The following is a 17,876-nucleotide window of genomic DNA, read 5'->3' as shown; positions in this document are numbered from 1 at the left end:
TGTTGGAGGAAAAAAAAAAAAAAAAAAAAGTTGTTAATATTATTTCTAAATACAAAAAAATAATCCCACGTTAATTAAAATGCAAAATAAAGCCTATTTAATAGAAATATTATTTGTTACAACATTACGCCCCCCCTCCTCCCCCCGCACGGTGCGCCCCCTCCCTTCCCGTATCATGACTCTTTTTGGACGTCACCACATCAAAAAATCAACACAAGATGTCAAAACGGCCAAAACTGTCAGGTGCCCAGGGAAGAAAAAAGAGAAAAGAAGAGGAGAAACGAGAAAAGACAGAGGTAGCAGGTAGGTAACGTTAGCCTACATGAAATTATTTGTCTGTTACAGAATGTGATAGTAACCTGGCTTTTTAGCATTAAGCTAATGTTACATGATTCGGCAATTGCTAATCAATAAATAGCTAGTTCTGTTTTAACGTCGGGTTAATATTGTGGAGGGGGCTAAATTGTTATGGAAAATAATAATGTAACGTTAGGTAATTACAGTACTCCCACCTTACATTCCTCAGGGACATTTGTATTAGATCTTTTAAGCAGGTGTTTTTTGTTTACATTATTGCCTTCTGGTTAGCTAATGTTTGCCCTGCAGGTAATAGTCACTTTTCCACCCCTTTATATATTAGGTATAGTTGTAAGTAAAAAAAAAAAGGTCAAAGACAAAGCTATTCGGGTTCTTGTGAGTATATACACTTCACTGCCGATGTGGGGGGGCGCCACCTAAAATCTTGCCGAGGGCGCCAGATTGATTAGGGCCGGGCCTGCCCCCCGGGACCCCGAAAGGGGTAAGCGGTAGAAAATGGATGGATCAGAGATTGGCTGAGAAACAAGGGTGTGGAGATGTCCCCATTCACAATAGAAGAGATCAAAGGTGGCATATTTATAAATGATGGTAACGTAGAAATGTGTGTCCACATTATTTTGCTGCAAGCAAAAACAATGTATACATAAATGTCGATTTCTGAAGGTGAAACCTACATTTTCTAATTGGCTTAATGCAGTGGTTCTCAACCTTTTTTCAGTGATGTACCCCCTGTGAACATTTTTTTAATTCAAGTACCCCCTAATCAGAGGAAAGCATTTTTGGTTGGAAAAAAAGAGATAAAGAAGCAATATACAGCACTATGTCATCAGTTTCTGATTTATTAAATTGCATAACAGTGCAAAATATTGCTCATTTGTTGTGGTCTTTCTTGAACTATTTGGAAAAAAAGATATACAAATAACTAAAAACTTGTTGAAAAATAAACAAGTGATTCAATTATAAATAAAGATTTCTACACATAGAAGTAATCATCAACTTAAAGTGCCCTCTTTGGGGATCGTAATAGAGATCCATCTGGATTCATGAACTTAATTCTAAACATTTATTTTGTTGAAGTATTATTCAATAAAGATATTTATAAAGGATTTTTGAATTGTTGCTATTTTTAGAATATTTTTCAAAAATCTCACATACCCCTTGGCATACCTTCAAGTACCCCCAGGGGTACGTACGCGTACCCCCATTTGAGAACCACTGGCTTAATGGCTTCAAATTATCAATTAAATCTAAAGCAAAAATTATTTGAAGTAGCCCTTTTGTTGTCTTTTTGAATTTTGTATTTTATCATATTGTTTATTATTATTATTATTTATTTTTAATTGTTTTAATACTCTATTTGTAGTTGCTTTTTTCTTTCCTTGACATGTTTTGTTAAAGTCATAATTTGTTCAACCTGTAAAATTATTGAATATGTCGAAAGTGCCGTTTATGTACATTGTAGATATGTTTGTTGTTCAATTAAAAACAAAAAAAGACTAATTTCTTTGGCGGGAAGTATAAAACCCGGAAATAAAAAAAACAACCTTTGTTTCCTGCTTGCCTGTCACAACACAGCGTGTCAAATTATATTTTTTTTCTCTCCTTTACATTACAAGAACGAACATTTAAGTGGCTTCAACGTGTTTGCGAATGGATACAACAAAATTACCTTATTATTTTTTTGTCTCAGCTGCCCGTTTGGAACCCAGAAGCGTCAAATTAAGGTAAATCGCTACGTCATTTCCGGGTTTTGGGGGCATAAAAAGCATATAAACGGAGAAAAAAAAAAAAAGTATCGTATGTTTGATGCTTAAATGTGTTTTTAACCTAAAAAAAATGTTTATTAGTTGCTATTTGTGGGGACGGAAGTGGAGTTTGTTGACTGACGCCTTTGCTTTCAATTTGGTGTATTTTACAGAATGATGTGCATTTATTCCGGTGTTGCTATATGTCACATATGCGGCATTTATAACGTTGAACAAGACCCTTCCCTTCCCTTCCCTTCCCCCTCCGTCCATTGATTTAACGCGACCTCCGCTTCCAAATGATATTGGATGCCCATTTAAACAGATGAAGGACTAAATTGTGTTGCTTGTGTGCGCATTAATCTCCCATTCATCATCATTATGGCGTGATTGGGCCGCGCACGCCTCCGCCAGCCCTTTGCATTATTGGCATACAATGTAAGCCAATTTAAACTGCGTGTGTGTGTGTGTGTGTGTGTGTGTGTGTGTGTGTGTGTGTGTGTGTGTGTGTGTGTGTGTGTGTGTGTGTGTGTGTGTGTGTGTTCTTGTATTTCTACCCTTCTTGAAACATCAACAAGGAAAAGTACCTTCCATATGAGGACCGGTGAACAAGTTAGGACCGAAATCATGGTCCCAATACAGAAAAACTATTGCATGTAATAGAGAGCACAAATACTAGAGTCCGTGAACATTGCTCCAAAGTCAGGACTTTTTGTTGATTTAATGTGCACACAAAAATAAAACATTTTGAGTAAAATGATGACTTTTGTCATCATTTTACCAAGTAAAATGTCAGATTATTGTTATAATATTGCCAAAATGTTAGTTATCTTATAAAATTGTGACTTTTGTCGAGTAAAATTTTGACTCTTTTCATAAAATTGCCAACATTTTAAGATTTTCTTGTAGAATTGTGACAGTTGTTGAGTACAATTCGAACTTTTTTCATAATATTGCACAAATGTTCCGTTTTTCTTCTAAAATTTTTGACTTGCGTTGAGTAAAATTACGACTTTTATTATAACACCGCCAAACTTCTAAGTTTTTCTTGTGAAATTGTGGCCTTTTTCTTGTGAAATTCCAACTCATTTTTAACAACAAACTTTTTTGTATTTGCATAGTATGTATATATTATTAATGTTGCAAATACACTTCTTTATGTATCTAGAAAGGGTGGTCCTAAAGAGGTAGGCATTTTTTGGAGGTCTCGAGAAGGTAAGAAATACAATAATAAGTGTGTGTGTGTGTGTGTGTGTGTGTGTGTGTGTGTGTGTGTGTGTGTGTGTGTGTGTGTGTGTGTGTGTGTGTGTGTGTGTGTGCGTGTGTGTGTGTGTGTGTGTGTGTGTGTGTGTGTGTGTGTGTGTGTTCTTGTATTTCTACCCTTCTTGAGACATCAACAAGGAAAAGTACCTTCCATATGAGGACCGGTGAACAAGTTAGGACCGAAATCATGGTCCCAATACAGAAAAACCATTGCATGTAATAGAGAGCACAAATACTAGAGTCCGTGAACATTGCTCCAAAGTCAGGGCTTTTGTTGATTTAATGTGCATACAAAAGTCAACATTTTTGAGTAAAATGATGACTTTTGTCATCATTTTACCAAGTAAAATTTCAGATTATTATTATAATATTGCCAAAATGTTAGTTATCTTATAAAATTGTGACTTTTGTCGAGTAAAATGACGACTCTTTTCATAAAATTGCCAACATTTTAAGCTTCTCTTGTAAAATTGTGACTGTTATTGAGTACAATTCCAACTTTTATCATATTATTGCACAAATGTTCCATTTTTCTTCTAAAATTTTTGACTTACGTTGAGTAAAATTTCGACTTTTATTATAACACCGCCAAAATTCTAAGTTTTTCTTGTGAAATTGTGGCCTTTTTCTTGTGAAATTCCAACTCATTTTTCACAACAAACTTTTTTATATTTGCATAGTATGTATATATTATTAATGTTGTAAATACACATCTTTATGTATCTAGAAAGGGTAGTCCTAAAGAGGTAGGCATTTTTCGGAGGTCTCAAGAAGGTCAGAAATACAAGAATGTGTGTGTGTGTGTGTGTGTGTTCTTGTATTTCTACCCTTCTTGAGACATCAACAAGGAAAAGTACCTTCCATATGAGGACCGGTGAACAAGTTAGGACATAAATCATGGTCCCAATACAGAAAAAACATTGCATCTAATAGAGAGCACAAATACTAGAGTCCGTGAACATTGCTCCAAAGTCAGGACTTTTTGTTGATTTAATGTGCATACAAAAATAAAAATTTTTGAGTAAAATGATGACTTTTGTCATCATTTTACCAAGTGAAGTTTCAGATTATTGTTATAATATTGCCAAAATGTTAGTTATCTTATAAAATTGTGGCTTTTGTCGAGTAAAATTACGACTCTTTTCATAAAATTGCCAACATTTTAAGCTTTTCTTGTAAAATTGTGACTGTTATTGAGTACAATTCGAACTTTTTTCATAATATTGCACAAATTTTCCGTTTCTCTTCTAAAATTTTTGACTTGCGTTGAGTAAAGTTACGACTTTTATTATAATACTGCCAAAATTCTAAGTTTTCTTGTGAAATTGTGGCCTTTTTCTTGTGAAATTCCAACTCATTTTTCACAACAAACTTGTTTATATATTTACATAATATGTATATATTTTTAATGTTGCAAATACACATCTTTATATATCTAGAAAGGGTGGTCCTAAAGAGGTAGGCATTTTTCGGAGGTCTCAAGAAGGTAGGAAATACAAGAATGTGTGTGTGTGTGTGTGTGTGTGTGTGTGTGTGTGTGTGTGTGTGTGTGTGTGTGTGTGTGTGTGTGTGTGTGTGTGCGTGTGTGTGTGTGTGTGTGTGTGTGTGTGTGTGTGTGTTTTTTGTTTAGGACAGCTGCCTTGCACCGCCCCTATCCAAATGCTCTGTAGAAGATAGTGGAAGCAGGGGAGTCATGAGCACATTTTCCTTATAATAAGACTTGCTAAAGCTGATGTGATTGCTCTTTTGCGCAGTTATAGCACCATTTAAAAAAAAAAAAAATTTTTTTGCGCTGATGTGTAATTGTCGCAAAGGCTGCGTGTAAATTCTTCACCATTTGGCTGCGCCCCTCCTTAAAATCGACCTATTTTTTTTGTATCTTATATTATGCTTTAAAGTGTGTGACCTGCTGTCCTCTACATCAAGCTTAAAGAAACAGCCTTGATTGTTTGCATAAATCTCCCGGCGAGCCGCGCGGCTTAAACGGCGCATTATTCCAAACATATGCATTTTAATCAGCGCGGTCACACTTACAAGAAGTGCACTTAATAAGGCCATCAATCAAGATGCAAGGTGGGAGGGGTGCGGACTGGTGCGGGTGGAGGGGGGCGTGATGGTGGTGCTCCACGCATGGCTGCAGAACTGTCTGATTAGGACGCAGACGCGTTTTTTTTTCTAGTGGAAAGTGTCATTCGTGTGCTTCGAGGGTGGGAATATATGCAACATCCTCCTGGGAACCAACGTCCACTGTAGTGGACATTTCTTGTTGCTCCGTTCATCATGTCAGAGTTTCCCAAAACATGAATGTCCACTGCATTGGACATGTGTTCTATTCGTTTTGTCAGAGTTACAAAAGTTTCGGGGGAAATAGCCCCGTTATGCAAAACGTGAATGTCCACTGCATTGGACATTTGTGTGCGGTTTGTTCATTTTGTCAGTTGCACGTTTTGGTGGAAGAATTAGCCCTGGTATGCAAAATACATATGTCCTCTGTGTTGGACGTTTTGTATTAATGTTGTCTCTTACACATTTTGTTCAAAAAAACAAAAAAAAAACCTGCTGTGCAAAACACATATGTCCTCTTTAATGGACATTTTGTGTTAAGTTTGTCTGTTACACATTTTGTAAAATAATAACCCTCGAATGCAAACCACGTATGTCCTCTGTATGGGACATTTTGTATTACTTTTGTCTGTTAAACATTTTGTTAAAAAAAATAGCCCTGCTATGCAAAACACATATGTCCACTGTATTGGACATTTTGTATTAATTCTGTCTGTTACACATTTTGTCAAAAAAAAATAGCCTTGCTATGCAGAACTCCTATGTCCACTGTATTGGACATTTTGTATTAATTTTGTCTGGTACACATTTTGTTAAAAAAAAATAGCCCTGCTATGCAAAACACATATGTCCACTGTATTGGACATTTTGTATTACTTTTGTCTGTTACACATTTTGTAAAATAATAACCCTCGAATGCAAACCACGTATGTCCGCTGTGTTGGACATTTTGTATTACTTTTGTCTGTTAAATATTTTGTTAAAAAAATAGCCCTGCTATGCAAAACACCTATGTCCACTGTATTGGACATTTTTGTATTAATTCTGTCTGTTACACATTTTGTTAAAAAAAAACAAAAAAAAACCTGAATGCAAACCACGTATGTCCACTGTATTGGACATTTGTTTGTGGCATACTAATTTAGTCAGCTAATAATTTTGTCAAAAAAAAAATAGCCATGTTATGCGAAACACAAATGTCCATTGCAGTGGACGTTTGTTTTTGTCAAAGTTACAAATTTCATATGCAGAACACTTTTTTTCCCCATTTTGTCAGAGTTGCACATTTCGGAGAAAAAATGGCCTTGTGACACAAATGTCCACTGTAGTGGACGTTTGTGTGCGGTCTATTCATTTTGCCAGTTACACATATTGGTGGAAAAAATAACCCTGGAATGCAAAACATGTACGTCCTCTTTATTGGACATTTGTTTGTGGCGTATTCATTTCCATCCATCCATCCATTTTCTACCGCTTATTCCCTTTGGGGTCGCGGGGGGCGCTGGAGCCTATCTCAGCTACAATCGGGCGGAAGGCAGGGTACACCCTGGACAAGTCGCCACCTCATCGCAGGGCGCGTATTCATTTCGTCAGTTAATAATTTTGTCAAAAAAAAAAAAATAGCCATGTTATGCGAAACACAAATGTCCATTGCAGTGGACGTCTGTTTTTGTCAAAGTTACAAATTTCAAGTATAGCAGAACACTTTTTTTTTTTTTTTCCATTTTGTCAGAGTTGCACATTTCAGAGAAAAAAATGGCCTTGTGATATGTGACACAAATGTCCACTGTAGTGGATGTTTGTGTGCGGTCTATTCATTTTGTCAGTTACACGTTTTGGTGGAAAAATTAGCCCAGGTATGCAAAACACATATGTCCTCTGTGTTGTCTCTTACACATTTTGTTAAAAAAAAAAAAAAAACCCTGCTATGCAAAACACATATGTCCTCTGTATTGTACATTTTGTGTTAGTTTTGTCTGTTACACATTTTGTACAATATTAACCCTCGAATGCAAACCACGTATGTCCTCTGTGTTGGACGTTTTGTATTAATTTTGTCTCTTACACATTTTGTTTGAAAAAAAAAAAAACCTGCTGTGCAAAACACATATGTCCTCTGTATTGGACATTTTGTGTTAATTTTGTCTGTTACACATTTTGTAAAATATTAACCCTCGAATGCAAACCACGTATGTCCTCTGTATTGGACATTTTGTATTAATTTTGTCTGTTAAACATTTTGTTAAAAAAAATAGCCCTGGTATGCAAAACACATATGTCCACTGTATTGGACATTTTGTATTAATTTTGTCTGTTACACATTTTGTTTAAAAAAAAAACCCTGCTGTGCAAAACACATGTCCACTGTATTGGACATTTTGTATTAATTATGTCTGTTACACATTTTGTTAAAAAAAATAATAACCATGGAATGCAAACCATGTATGTCCACTGTATTGGACATTTGTTTGTGGCATATTAATTTAGTCAGTTAATAATTTTGTCCAAAAAAAAAAGTCCATTGCAGTGGATGTTTGTTTTTGTTAAAGTTACAAATTTCATATGTAGAACAGTTTTTTTCCCATTTTGTCAGAGTTGCACATTTCGGAGAAAAAATGGCCTTGTGACACGTGACACAAATGTCCACTGTAGTGGACGTTTGTGTGCGGTCTATTCATTTTGCCAGTTACACATTTTGGTGGAAAAAATAACCCTGGAATACGAAACATGTACGTCCTCTTTATTGGACATTGGTTTGTGGCGTATTCATTTCGTCAGTTAATAATTTTGTCCAAAAAAAATGTCCACTGCAGTGGACGTTTGTTTTTGTTAAAGTTGCAAATGTTCTATGTAGCCCTGGTATGCAGGACACTTGTTTTTATTTTTTATTTTGTCAGAGTGGTACATTTTGACACTTTTTTTTCTCTATTTTGTCAGAGTTGCACATTTCAACACTTTTTTTTTTTTCATTTTGTCAAAGATGCACATTTCGGAGAAAAAAATGGCCTTGTGACACGTGACACAAATGTCCACTGTAGTGGACGTTTGTGTGCGGTCTTTTCATTTTGCCAGTTACACATTTTGGTGGAAAAAATAACCCTGGAATACGAAACATGTACGTCCTCTTTACTGGACATTGGTTTGTGGCGTATTCATTTCGTCAGTTAATAATTTTGTCAAAAAAAATGTCCACTGCAGTGGACGTTTGTTTTTGTCAAAGTTAAAAAATGTTATATGTAGCCCTGGTATGCAGGACACTTTTTTTTTTTTAAATTTTGTCAGAGTGGCACATTTTGACACTTTTTTTCCCTCCATTTTGTCAGAGTTACACATTTCAACACTTTTTTTTTTTCATTTTGTCAAAGATGCACATTTCGGAGAAAAAATGTCCTTGTGATACGTGACACAAATGTCCACTGCAGTGGACGTTTGTGGGATGGAAAGATATGTCTTTTTGAGAACCAACGTCCATTGCAGTGGACATGTGTTGTTATTCTATTAATTGTGTCAGTGGTACAAGTTTTTAGTTGGAAAAAATATATATATTTTGTGCAAAAGACAAATGTATAAATTGCATTGATATTATTTTTTTTGGTCCGTTGATCTTTTCCTGTAAAAAAAAAATTGGGAGGGAAAAATAATAATTTTATGCAAAACTCAGACATTTTGCTGAATAAAATTTGCTGTTTTATGCAAAACAAAGCATTGGACATTTGGTTTCTTGTCTATTGATCTTATCAGAGTTACCCTTTTTTGGGGGGAGACAAGAGGGGTAAAATAACCCTATTATGCAAAACACAAATGTCCACTGCATTGGACATTCGTTTTTGGTCTATCTATTTGTCAGAGTTAGACATTTGGTAGAAGAAATTAGCCGTGTTATGTATAAGACACATGTCCATTTGTCCACTGCAGAGGACACGGGTTTTGAGGAGGTGTACACTCACTGGTCACTTTATTAGGGACCGCTGCACAAGTTAAAGTGTTGCAGTAAGAATTTCTTATTTGATATAGAACTGGCTTGCATGAGTGTCCACTGCAGTGGACATTTCTTCTAGTGACAAATGTCGGCTATTAAAGAAACACAAATGTCCACTGTAGAGGACGCTGGTTTTTGGCGTTTCAGCGTTGTAACAGGTCACTTCAACAGGGACAGTTTCACAATTTAGAGTGTCGTGGCAATCATTTTTAATCGTAATGCTGACTTTTGATGGATGCTATCCATAATCACATGGGAACCATGTGTCCACTGCAGTGGACATTTGTTTGTGGCGTATTCATTTTGTCAGTTACACATTTCGGGGGGAAATTAGCCCTGTTGTGCAAAACACAGAGGACGCTGGTTTAGGAGCCTCATACACTCAGGCCTCTTCACTATTCTGTGCATAAGTGTCCACTGCAGTAGACATTTGTTGGTGGTCTATATCATTTGTCAGTTACAAAAAATAGCAAAACACAACTGGTTTAGGAGCATACACTCAGGCCACATCATTGTTATATATCACCATGTTTCTCCTTTTGCATGAGAACATTTTTTGCATCCATTTATTTTGTCAGTAGAATGGACAAATGGGTGCCAATTATTTGAATGCATTTTTATTTTGTACTTTTGTGTTTTTCACCTTTCTTAACTTTTCTTTCAAAGCCTAACCAAATGAGCCTGTATAGCTAGACGCTTTATATACTTAGAAATGGGTTACCTATGGGTAGCAATGTTTAATTGTACTGTCTCTGTCAAATAAATTAAACAAAATAAAAACAAAAATACATTTTGTTACAAAAATAGCCCTGTAATGCAAAACCCAAATGAGCCACTGCAAAGGACGTTGGTTTAGGAGACTTATACACTCAGGCCACTTCATTGTTATATATGACTATAAAAATCCTTCTGCATGAGAACATGTGTCCACTGCAGTGGACTTTTTTTTTGTCCATTTTATTTTGTCACTTGCTAATTTTGGTTACAAAATTAGCCCTTTTATGCAAAACACAAATGTCCACTGCAGAGGACGTTGCTTCAGAGCCTTAAACACTCAGGCCACTTCATTGTTATATATGTATATATATATATATATATATATATATATATATATATATATATATATATATATATATATATATATATATATATATATATATATATCAATCTGCATGAGAACATGTGTCCACTGCAGTGGACATTTTTTTGTCCATTTTATTTTGTCAGTTGCAAATTTTGTGTAAAAAATTTGCCCTTTTATGCAAAACACAAATGTCCACTGCAGAGGACACATTTTCTCATGCAGAAGGATAGTGATATATAAAAATTAAGTGGCCTGAGTGTTTAAGGCTCTAAACCAACGTTCTCTGCAGTGGACATTTGTGTTTTGCATAAAAGGGCTTAATTTGTAACCAAAATTTGCAACTGATAAAATAAAATGGACAAAAAAAATGTCCACTGCAGTGGACACATGTTTCATGCAGAAGGATATATACATAGTGATATATAAAAATGGCATGGCCTGAGTGTTGAAGGCTCTGAACCAGCGTCCTCTGCAGTGAACATTAGTGTTTTGCATAAAATGGCTAATTTTGTCAAAAAAAAAAAAAAAAAAAAGAATTGTCACAAAAATAGCCCTGCAATGCAAAACCCAAATGTCCACTGCAAAGGACGTTGGTTCAGGAGCCTTATACACTCAGGCCATTTCATTTTTGTATATCACTATATACAGTATATCCATCTGCATGAGAACATGTGTCCGCTGCAGTGGACGTTTTTTTGTCCATTTTATTTTGTCAATTGCTAATTTTGTTTACAAAATTAGCCCTTGTATGCAAAACACAAATGTCCACTGCAGAGGACAAATGTTATCATGCAGAAGGATAGTGATATATATACAAATTAAGTGGCCTGAGTGTTTAAGGCTCTAGTCTAAACCAACGTCCTCTGCAGTGGACATTTGTGTTTTGCATAAAAGGGCTAAATTTGTAACCAAAATTTGCAACTGACAAAATAAAATGGACAAAAAAAAAAGTCCACTGCAGAGGACACATGTTCTCATGCAGAAGGATATATACATAGTGATATATAAAAATGGCGTGGCCTGAGTGTTCAAGGCTCTGAACCAACGTCCTCTGCAGTGGATATTAGTGTTTTGCATAAAAGGGCTAATTTTGTCAAATAAAACAAATAAATACATTTTGTCACAAAAATAGCCCTGCAATGCAAAACCCAAATGTCCACTGCAAAGGACGTTGGTTCAGGAGCCTTATACACTCAGGCCACTTCATTGTTGTATATCACAATATGCAGTGTATCCATGCAGTGGACATTTTTTTTGTCCATTTTATTTTGTCAGCTGCTAATGTTGGTTACAAAATAAGCCCTGTTATGCAAAACACAAATGTCCACTGCAGAGGACGTTGCTTCAGAGCCTTAAACCCTCAGGCCACTTCTTTGTCATATATCACTATATATACTGTGTATCCATCTGCATGTGGACATTTCAAATGGCCATTTTATTTTGTCAGTTGCTAATTTTGTAACCAAAATTATCCCTTTTATGCAAAACACAAATGTCCACTGCAGAGGACGCTAGTTCAACAGCCTATATACACTTAGGCCACTTCGTTATATCTACCCTCCTGAGAACCAGTGTGCACTGCAGTGGACATTTGATTTTTGTCCGTTGCAAAAAAATAGACCTGTTATGCAAAACACAAATGCCCACTGCAGAGGACGTTGGTTCAACAGCCTATATACACTCAGGCCACTTTGTTTTATTTATCCTCCTGAGAACCAGTGTCCATTGCAGTAGATGTTTGATTTTTGTCAGTTACAAAAAATAGCCCTGTTATGCCTAACGCAGTTGTCCACTATAGAGGCCGCTGGTTTAACAGCCTATATACACTCAGGCCACTTCGTTTTATTTATCCTCCTGAGAACCAGTGTGCACTGCAGCGGACATTTGATTTTTGTCTGTTGCAAAAAATAGCCCTGTTATGCAAAACACGAATGTCCACTGCAGAGGACGTTGGTTCAACAGCCTTTATACACTCAGGCCAATTCGTTTTATTTACCTTCCTGAGAACCAGTGTCCATTGCAGTAGATGTTTGATTTTTGTCAGTTACAAAAAATAGCCCTGTTATGCCTAACGCAGTTGTCCACTATAGAGGCCGCTGGTTTAACAGCCTATATACACTCAGGCCACTTCGTTTTATTTATCCTCCTGAGAACCAGTGTGCACTGCAGCGGACATTTGATTTTTGTCTGTTGCAAAAAATAGCCCTGTTATGCAAAACACGAATGTCCACTGCAGAGGACGTTGGTTCAACAGCCTTTATACACTCAGGCCAATTCGTTTAATTTACCTTCCTGAGAACCAGTGTCCATTGCAGTAGATGTTTGATTTTTGTCAGTTACAAAAAATAGCCCTGTTATGCCTAACGCAGTTGTCCACTATAGAGGCCGCTGGTTTAACAGCCTATATACACTTAGTCCACTTCGTTTTATTTATTGTCCTGAGAACCAGTGTCCACTGCAGTGAACATTTGATTTTTGTCCGTTGCTAAAAATAGCCCTGTTATGCAAAACACAAATATCCACTGCAGAGGACGTTGGCTCAACAACCTATACACTCAGGCCACTTCTTTTTTACGTGTCACCATACAGTATTGCCTCCTGCATGAGAACGTGTGTCCACTGCAGTGGACATTTGTGTTTTGCATCACAGGGCTATTTTTTGGAACCAAAACCGAATGTCCACTGCAGAGGACGATGTTTCAGGAGGCCATATACTCATGCCACTTCATTTTTGTATATCAATATATTCATCCTTCTGCATGTGGAGATTTTTTTTTGTCTATTTCTTTTGTCAGTTACAAAAAATAGCCGTGTAATGCGAAACACAAATGTCCACTGCAGAGGACAATGTTTCAGGAGCCTGTATACACTCAGGCCAATTAATTTTTACATGTCACTATACAGTATAGCTTCCTGCATGAGAACGCGTGTCCACTGCAGTGGACATATGTGTTTTGCATCACAGGGCTATTTTTTGTAACCAAAACCGAATGTACCCTGCGGAGGACGATGGTTCAGGAGCCTGTATACACTCACGCCAATTCATTTTTGTATATCAATATATTTATCCTTCTGCATGTGGACATTTTTTTTGGAGTCTTTTTGTCAGTTACAAAAAATAGCCCTGTAATGCAAAACACCAATGTCCACTGCAGAGGACGATGGTTCAGGAGCCTGTATACACTCAGGCCACTTCATTTTTGTATATCAATATATTTATCCTTCTGTGACATTTTTTTTGGAGTCTTTTTGTCAGTTACAAAAAATAGCCCTGTAATGCAAAACACCAATGTCCACTGCAGAGGACGATGGTTCAGGAGCCTGTATACACTCAGGCCACTTCATTTTACATACCCTTGTAAGAACCATTTCGTCTGTCAGTTATTAAAAAATAAAAAAAAAGCCCTGTCATGCAAAACACAAATGTCCACTGCAGAGGACGCTGGTTCTAGAAGAGAAATATCTTAATATGTTGACCCTCTTTAACGTCTACAAATATAAATAACGTGTCTTCCATTTTAAAACGTGCCAAAAATGAAAGTGGACAATTTATGTGCGTTTTTAAAGAACGAGGTGACATTTGTCAAGAAAATATGACTTTTAGAAACCGCTTCCAATTAAGCTCCTGCTGATCGATCATCTGCGTCTCCAAGATCTCGCAGGCGTTCTAACAGAGCCCTGGGGCCACGCTAGTGCGTCCCGTCACGTGACACCAGAATAACTAATATGGAAACAACTTTTGGATGAAATCTCCTTGTTTCTTTTTAGTTTATTGCAAATTAGACTCGGGTAACAAAAAAGGACATACATAAAAAAAACGGTGCAATAAAATCAGACTGTGCTCTTAATGATGAAGGAGAAAGCATCAAATATTCACTTTCGTAATATTTGATCGTCCTCTCTTCATGGCGCCGTGTTATCATTTTGGCAGCAACCTCCCCCTTGCTGTTTTTGATCATTAATTCCACGCTAACATATACATCACGCATGCGTAATTTGACGCGTGGAGGTGCGCCATAATGAGACGGGTCCATGTTGGATTGAGACTGCGGGCGCATCGCTCTCAGTGCGTGAGGAGGAACCTGAAAAAAACATATTTTAGTAAGCCAGAACAAATCTGATTTGTTTCCCTATTATGAATAATAATTCTTGTGCCGACTATCTGGTCAGAGGCACCTCGTCCCGCTGCTCCACTGTCCCGGAGGCAGACTTGCTGAGCACGGAAGGCGTAAAAGTGACGAAAGCATCAGTCCTGCTGCTGAAGTCCGAGGCCGGGGCCCTGGACGAGAGGCCGGGGGATGACGCGGGGTGACAGGCCAAGCATGCGCACGGACTCCCCCCCGGGCCGAGCCCGTGGGCCGGACCCTGGTACAAGGAGGGGTGCCTGAACGCGCACAGGAGCTCCGGCCTCTGGTAGGGATGGGACAGCATTCTGAAGCCGTCCAAGGGGCGCAAGGGGCTGGGGAAAGGGCCGGCGGGGGTCGGGGTGGAGCCGGCGCCCAGGTGCGAGTAGTAGGGCAGCGGCAGGTGCGAGGGGAAGGGGTAGGGCAGGTTCCCGGTGGCGGCGGCGTGGCTCATCATGTAGCTGTAGAAGGCGGGGTCGGCCGGGTGGGGCCACGTCATGGCCAGACGCTGGCGCTTGTCCTTCATCCGCCGGTTCTGGAACCACACCTGCAAGCAGGTCAAATATTAAGTTAAATATTAATTTAAAAAATACCTCCAAGTTGGAGTCATTGTCATTATTTCTCACCTTGATCGTCGTCTCCGGTAGATTCAAGGCGGCCGCCAGCTCGCACCTGCGCGGCCTGGACACGTAGTTCTCCCGGTAGAACTCCTTCTCCAGCCGGGCGATCTGCTCGCGGGTGAAGGCGGTGCGGTACCGCCGGATCTGGTCCGCCGAGTAGGACAGAGAGCCCTGGCCCGGCACGGCCCTACCCGGGTCCGAACCAGAGTCACTCGGGAGTCCGGGTGAGTCATCGTTTCGACCTGCAGGAAATAAAAGGCGATTTATTCATTTGTGTCATTAATCCATCCATCCATTTCCTACCGCTTGTCCCTAACGGGGTGCTGGCGCCATAGTCATGTTAATTGTCTTGTGGTAGCTCACCTCATATTATCACAGTAAAACCGATTTTTAAAAATTTACTTAAATGACACTTTAATAATTTGCATGAATATGAATTTCCTCTCGCAGACCCCGAAAGGGACAAGCGGTAGGAAATGGATGGATGGGTAATTCAAATAATTCTAGCTGATATATTTCTGACATTGCTGCAGATATGTTTCATAATGTATACAGTTATTTTTGTATTTCTGTCGTTATTACGGTCCGACCTTGAGCCGAGGTGTAGTCCAGGCTCTCCGGCGTGCAGCTGACGTCGATCTCCTCGTAAAAGTCCGACTCGGTGTCCGAGCTGCTGCCGTCTTTGCGGGCTACGCTGTCCGACCGGCGCCGCTCTCCCACGTCGGCGCACATATTCCTCCGGGCGAGTTCCTCCATCACCGCGTCCGTCCTCGCCTTCGGGAAGGGGCTCCGGCAGCTCCGCGTGTGACCCGGCTTCCCCTGCGCCCCTCTGCCGGGGCTGCCCTCGGCCAAAGCCGGGGTGCTCCTGCGCGACTGCACCACCATCTCCACTCGGCTCTCCATGCTATGCGCCCCCCGAAAAAATGCAAATCGTCCGCGGAGGTTTGTTAATTTTTGAAGGCTAATTATGAGCAGAGACTTGTGGGGGGAAAAAGAGGGGACGCAATCCCGTCTGACCCCGAGAGAAGAGTGTGGAGAGGAGGTACTGGGAGGGATCACCATCTATACTCTCTCTCTCCCTCCCTCCCTCTCTCTCTCTTCCTCTCTCTGTCACTCCTAACAGGCCAGACTGGAGGATGCCCCTCTATGACGTCACGCATCGATTACATGTAAACAGAAGGTGCGATGGCGGTCTATAACAATGCATTTGCTGTTAATTGAACCGTTCTAAGTGGCCTACATCTTTGTGTGCTCTGCCCCCTCCCCCTCCCACCTTAAGTGGAGTCAAGTCAAGTCCTCAAAGGTCAAGTCTTGGGGTCACTTTAGATAAGAGGTCTTTAAATGTTAAGCGCCATGAGGGGGGGAAAAGCACCTATTAAGAAGAGTTTTCCTAAAGTGCGTCTGCTTTTCATGTGCATACAACTTAAAACAAACAAATGAGCCTTTTTGTAATGCAGCCACAGGCCTGACATAACGTCTTATTAATGTACTGTTTAGCAAAACTGCTTTGTATTTCAAAGTAGCATATATATATATATATATATATATATATGTGTGTGTGTGTGTGTGTGTGTGTATATATATATATGTATGTGTATATATATATATATGAGAGTGTATATATATGTGTGTATATATATGTCTATACATATATATGTATAGACATATATACACATATATATATATGTATATACATATATACACACACATATATATGTATATACATATATACACACATTTTTACACACACACATATATATGTGTATATATGCATGTGTGTATATGTATATATATGTGTATATATGAATACAATGAAATAGAAAAGCTGCATGATATTATATATATATATATATATATATATATATATATATATATATATATATATATATATATATATATATATATATATATATATATATATATATATATATATATATATATATATATCATGCAGCTTTTTTATTTCATTTTATTTATTCATTTTGAACACAACAAACCAAAAATACTCTCCAGCGACACAATTCAAACAAAATAGCATCTTCAATACTATTTTTTCATCTGGGGAAAAAAAACTATATTAATAAAGAAAAAAAGAAACATGTGTCCGAAAAGGAGCAGGAAGAAGCAAAATCAAAGCCTTCACACAACTAACAAATACTGGGTTATATTTTGATAACCCAGTTTATGAGTTTCTAGTGTTGAGTTAAATTTTTGAGTTATTTTTATGAATAGCAATCCATTTTTGGGGGTTATAAGGGTATTACTTTAACTCAATTTCTGGGTTTTCAAAATTATTAACCATTTTTGGGTTGTTTTTCAACGAGTAACACATTTTTATTTATTAAAAAATTACTTTTTTCTTGAAGGGAATTTTGTTATGGATTAATCTCATTAACATTATTTACAATCACCCAACATTATAGCATAACTCAATGTTTGGGTTAAATAATTCAACCCAATAGTTTGGTGGGGAATAACCCAACATTAAGTTATCATAACTCAACATTAAGTTATCATAACTCAACTTTTTGGTTAAATAATTCAACCCAATAGTTTGGTGGGGAATAACCCAACATTAAGTTATCATAACTCAACATTTTGGTTAAATAATTCAACGCACAAGTTGGGTTGAAAAAATTAACCCAAAATGTTGAGTTAAAATAACTCAAATAAGGGGTT

The 17,876-nt window shown here is 38.0% G+C and overlaps 1 protein-coding gene across 1 annotated transcript; it reads right to left on the bottom strand.

Annotated features, from left to right (window-relative positions):
* Window positions 1-14,611: 14,611 nt before the first annotated feature.
* Window positions 14,612-15,968, bottom strand: evx1 (even-skipped homeobox 1). The gene is made up of 3 exons (XM_061983349.1): window positions 15,788-15,968; window positions 15,204-15,439; window positions 14,612-15,124 (listed from the first exon to the last, which is right to left on the bottom strand). Exons 1-3 carry the CDS (start codon window positions 15,951-15,953, stop codon window positions 14,612-14,614), a joined length of 915 nt encoding a protein of 304 aa, XP_061839333.1. The 5' UTR covers window positions 15,954-15,968.
* Window positions 15,969-17,876: the final 1,908 nt, after the last annotated feature.

The sequence above is a fragment of the Nerophis lumbriciformis genome, linkage group LG21 (assembly GCF_033978685.3).
Source record: "Nerophis lumbriciformis linkage group LG21, RoL_Nlum_v2.1, whole genome shotgun sequence".
In the NCBI taxonomy this organism is placed as follows: domain Eukaryota; kingdom Metazoa; phylum Chordata; class Actinopteri; order Syngnathiformes; family Syngnathidae; genus Nerophis; species Nerophis lumbriciformis.
Note: the sequence above shows the minus strand (reverse complement) of the source record. Positions and strands in the feature narration are given on the sequence as shown.

Bases quoted from the DNA above. Each gene is read 5' to 3' on its own strand.
- evx1 (XM_061983349.1), bottom strand. From the start codon at position 15,953: ATGGAGGAACTCGCCCGGAGGAATATGTGCGCCGACGTGGGAGAGCGG. The intron at 15,440-15,787 runs GTCGGACCGTAA...TATTTCCTGCAG, and splicing joins GGACTACACCTCGGCTCAAG to GTCGAAACGATGACTCACCC. The intron at 15,125-15,203 runs GTGAGAAATAAT...ACCTGCTTGCAG, and splicing joins TACCGGAGACGACGATCAAG to GTGTGGTTCCAGAACCGGCG.